This window comes from Anneissia japonica, unplaced genomic scaffold (assembly GCF_011630105.1).
Source record: "Anneissia japonica isolate Jap-2015-1 unplaced genomic scaffold, ASM1163010v1 scaffold238_len72752_cov138, whole genome shotgun sequence".
Classification (NCBI taxonomy): Eukaryota; Metazoa; Echinodermata; class Crinoidea; order Comatulida; family Comatulidae; genus Anneissia; species Anneissia japonica.
Genome location: NW_022726244.1, coordinates 23446 through 28891, shown reverse-complemented (window position 1 = coordinate 28891; position 5446 = coordinate 23446). Strand labels below are relative to the sequence as shown.

General features: G+C 34.7%; 1 protein-coding gene across 1 annotated transcript in view; it reads left to right on the top strand.

Annotated features, from left to right (window-relative positions):
• The window catches only part of LOC117113074, a 34703-nt gene that overhangs the window by 7650 nt on the left and 21607 nt on the right, over window positions 1-5446 (top strand). The window contains exon 3 of the mRNA XM_033256302.1: window positions 4221-4472. Within this exon, the coding sequence (XP_033112193.1) occupies window positions 4221-4472 (252 nt within the window). The remainder of the gene's footprint in view (window positions 1-4220; window positions 4473-5446) is intronic.

The window sequence follows — 5446 nt, the reverse complement described above, 5'->3', positions numbered from 1 at the left end:
CCCGGCTCCCCCCCCCCCTTTTGTACACAGAGATGTGTATAAGAGACAGATGTATAATATTGTATTGAGATTGTATTTTACTTTGATAACAATAAAATTATTTTTACATTAAAAACATAGTTTTTCCCAAAATAATGGACACCATCTTGGAATGTATCATGATGACGTCATCATTGCGATAAAATTTTAAAATGAGAGTGATGAGTAACTATATAGCCAAGTTTTTGATACATTTCATATCGACAGTATATGTAAAAGTGACCAAAAACATAAAGTTATTTCTCCTACCCTCATTTTAAATAGTTTAAAATAGAGTATTTTAGGCCAAAATTTTAAGGTGCTGTAAAAAAAATTTCCCTAACCGTAGGTATGGGGATTTTTTTCTGAGACACTATAGGGTATGTTGATTCAAAAAACCAAAAATATATTTTCCTTTATTTTTTTCCCGCTAAAATTCATTTCAGCAGTTTTACAACCAGGCTATTTTAATTTATCTATTTGATTGTTTAAATGCGTCAATTACAAATCTTGCTTCGCTTTTGAAGTGTTGGATTTCATGAACATCAAAGAAAGAAAAAAACATTATATTTAAAAATCTTCGCCGGTATGTAATGATCGTAGTAATACAAAACACTTTAGAATAATAATATACATTTAATATCTGTGGTGGTGGCGTGTTTTTTGTCTATACATACTAAATATGGCCGCCGTAGATCGAAACGTATATATTTTAGTTAGACTGTATTATTTTACACTGTAGATACGACGCCAACCTTTCAAGATCGTTGGTAGGCCTATAGATTAGCGATTATATATAGATTAGTGATTTTAATGTATGTTAATTTATAGGTGCGGAAGACACTAATTCACTTGATAATTTTCGTGTGTGTTGCAACGATAGGTTCAGTCCCTATTATATTTAAATACTTCTTCGCAAATCGCTTAAATTTACGTTTGATTTTACGCTGAACTTTACGCTTAACTTGTACTTGAATTGATAGCACAATATGCTAATCTGTCTGTTACCAGTAAACGCGGATATTGTGTTATGTTTGTTTTGAAGAAGTGTTAATAAAGTATTGTAGAGTTAGCGCATAATTCGAATGTGTATGTTTCTCTTGTTTTTTCGCACTCACATCATTTGCGAAGAATTAATGAATCAATTTGAGGCACGGAGTGTCACAATCAGAATATCGAAAATATCTGTTCCAAGCAAGGGCAGATAAGGCGAAGAAAGAATTTGTGATTAAAAATTTCGAATTAGATAAAAAAGGAAATGGAGACTAAACTGCAAGATTGTGCCATGGCAGAAGCTAGCGTTATGATTTAAGATAATGAATCCAACTGTTCTTATAGTAACGAAAATGATAATGTGCTGAGTAATCTACCACCTATTGATGCGACTAGGAAAACTGCCGAATTCATCATGCAATACACGCCAAACGAAGAATTACGTGACAATAGTCAAGAACAGCCAGAGGCAGGGACGTATCCGGGGTCAGGGAAGGGGAAATGTGGGAGCCACGGCTCCCCCCCCCCCTTTTGTACACAGTGTATAAATTTTCAAGCTTATTCTTGAGCCAATACAAATTCTTTCCTGTTAACACTCAAGATGTATACTTCTAAAACATGTAAATATGCATCAGTACACGTTATACATATACCTAATAGAACACATAGGCCTAAGCGTGATTTAAACAAATCTTAAATCCATAAATCTCAGGTCAAGTATTTTAAGATAGAAATGCGATACCGTGGTTCAAATCCGTTTTTATCCTTTTCCAAATTTCTTTAAATTTGTGTTTAATAATACTACTACTAATAATAGTAATAATAATAATAATAACAATGATGATGATGATGACGATAGTAATAATTAATAATAATATTATTAGCAATAAAAATTAAGAAAATTGTGCTAAATGCGAAAAAAATTTGTGATTTGTTGATTATAATATAGTATAATATATAGTTAAAGATTAATAAGCTGTAGTTAGGCCTAAGTTGTCCTGGATACTAAGTAGATCCCTGACAAAAGATTATGAGAAATTTGTTGGCGTTTCATTTTGACTATAATGGTCATGTGATAATGATGAATTTAACTATATAAAAGTGTCATTTCCGGCCATCTCGAGAGGTACCGTACTATTTCCTCAAATTTCCTCACCTCAGCCCCAGCCATGGTGGGGCTGAGTTGGTTGTGAAATAACGTTTTTGAAGTAGGCCTATGTAAAGTACATACTCAAGGACAATGTTTTAAGCTTTGTTTTCTGTGGTATATCACACACACATTAATAAGCTCTCTATGGTTGTCAAAAATCCTTGATAAAAGTGCATGATAATTTTTTTGGCGCTTCATTTTGACTAATGGTGATGTGACGATTATGAATTTTACTAAAAGTGTCATTTCTGGCCATCTAGAGGTACTATTTCCTCAAATTTTCTCACCTCAGCTCCAACCATGGTGGGGTGAGGTGGGTGTCGACTCACAAAATGCCTCTCCACAATTCAAAACAGATATGTGCCCTTCCCTGGGTATGACTCCTGATGTATGTCTTAGTGACTGTTGTTTGTTTTTAAAATGTGATCTTGTTTTCCATGTCCATTTTTCGTGATTATGTCTATTCTGGATAAAGAATGTTTTGAGCAGAGGTGGATTCAAGGCCCCCTCCCCTTCATATATTCAATTTGAAGTGCGAGAGTGTAATTTCCGCCGTCTAGAGATGCCCTAGTCATAAATATTCTTACCTCAGCCCCAACCATGGTGGGGCTGAGGTGAGTAGTTCCTTAGTCCGTGAATGTCCCTCCCTGGTTCACCTCTCTTTAGAATTTCTGGATCTGCCACTGTTGATTTATTATATAATTATTTTTACGCTTATTTATAATGCATCTATTGCAATTTTCACTTTATCCTCTCAAACAGTCCTAAGAACTTTCAGAGTGCGCTATTTCACAGGGGGATTCTCACCATTGACCCCGCCGGAGTGCATCCATAGGCCTACCAGCATATCCGACTTCATGAAAGAACTTAGAAAGCCTACGGTTGACCTCTGTTAAAATTTAGTAAAGGTCCGATAGAGTACAATATATTTAAACGACAATTTAGTGCGAGAATCGAAAAGTATTGTAAATACTTGGAGCAATACAAGGCTGGTGAAGCAAATAATATCGTAATTGGCCTTGCCCATCTTGACGCAGCCGTTGCTTATGATGCAACATAGAAGGAGTTCGGCGATCGCTAGGGACGTACCGACGTTATTGTTCAGGAATATATCACTCGTGCATTGAATTGGACAGCGATTAAGCACGGCGATCTAAAGATTTTTGACAAATATAGCGTCTTTCTTCTTGAATGTATGTACACAGTCGACAGTAAAAAAACTGATGTACATTCGAACAATAATATCGGAACTCCCAACACCTTTGCACGATAAAGTGAGAAATGTAGTGTAAAAACACCGAAAAGGAAACAACTACTATATTTAAAGATGTTGTTAACTTTTTGAAAATGGGATAAAAAAAAAGAGCCAACGATCATATGTACTAAAAGTTAGTCATGAAGGGTGAATTTAAAAATCCATGTCATGAAACACCAGAAAAACCAGCACCTAAAAGAGCATTTGCCACAAGTTCAAGTTTCGAAAGCACCATCACCAAAGGACTACCCACTGATTGTAACAGTAGCGAATATTCTATGGACAAATGTCATCAATTCACAAATAAAAAAAGTTTAAAAAAAAATTTCAGTTCCTGCGAACAGTCATCAGTCTTTAATAAGGATAAGGGGGTCAGGTCAATTAACATTGTATTATAAGTTGTACCCAATATGATTATGGCTACAAATGGATCCTTTATTTGGGCATATGCCTTTATTGATAATGGTAGCACCTCATCTTGAATAACGAATAGGTTATTTGAAAAAAAAGAAACAACAAAACAAAACAAAATAAATAAAATAAATATACGCATAAACTATCACTTTAATATTTAGTGTTATTTTAAGTCGTTTTCTACACAGTGTCTTAATTCATTTAATTTAATTTATGTGTTTTTTTATGTGTTATTTTATTTGAAATTCTATGTTGTATGTTATACTCTTGTGAACGCACCGTCATCGTGTGCGACATTTTTAAAAGTGAATTTTCAAATAAAGATTATTATTATTATTATTATTATTATTATTATTATTATTATTATTATTATTATATATTTTTTCGCAGCCAATATTAGAATGCAGTTTCGAACGATGACTGTCGGAATTGGGGAATCCGTCACTATCCAACTCAGTAAAGGCAGAGATTATACCAACTTACGATGGAGACAAAATTATGGTGACGCAATTCAAATGTGGAACGGTGAATCGTCCGTTACGATTTCAAATATACGCGCTAATGATGATGGGGTATATGAATGTTATAAAGATGGCAGTCCCGTTGACAACAACCGCGGAGTAATGAGACTCATTGTTAGAGGTAAATAAGTGATTCATTTTCAAAATCATGTTTTTTGTCTTTAAATGTATCAGTCATAAGCCCTACTTCTCCAACTTACCTTTCTAAGAGCATTTCCCTTCTTTTTTACTGTAGATCAGTTTTACGTTCGGAATCTGATACTACTCTTCTTACTGAACGTAGTATATTCAAAAAACTAAAATCTGTTCATTCCTGGTCTTTATTATTTTTATTCTGCTTCTCACCTCTAAAAAAGAATTGTTAATTATTATCCGCGATTGTGACACTTTCAAAAATAAGAAAAAAAATCAAACAAACAAACAATTGGAAACCTACCTAACTAATGTCTCATACTTCCCTGAACTGTTTACTTGTTGGTGATCTGCATCTCAAGCGCATCACCACCTGTAGACCGGGAGCCCAGAAAATTTAATCATGTGAAAAGAGACAAAAGGTTTGATGGTCTGGTCATGATAGTATAGGGCCAAGATACAATATTCAGTATTGCTGCCGGGGCACATTCTGTACAAGCGGGCTGGGGGAAATGAAATAGAGGTTTAAATAATGCATTTAATCATGTGGAGAGAGACATGGATAAAAATAATTGGATATTACTCCCAGGTAGATACTTGCAATAATGTCACAGGTGACAGCAACTTTTACCTGTACGTGACCTTAAACAGTGACATTAAAGGCCACGCCCAAATACATTTAAGAGAGACACGGATGAATTTTTTTTAATTGGAACTATTATACATTGGGGGTAACAAAAATACCAATGACAGCAACTTTATCCTGTACATAAGCCCAGACAGCAACCCCAAGGGACCCACGGGAGTATTATATAGTAGAAACATGATAAAATCCAGCAAAGAGAGACGTGAATGAAACCAACTAGGAATTACTACTTGTGTATTGTAGAATGCTGAAACACCGATGACAGCAAATTTTACCTGTACGTGACCCTAAACAGTGACATTAAAGGCCACGCCCAA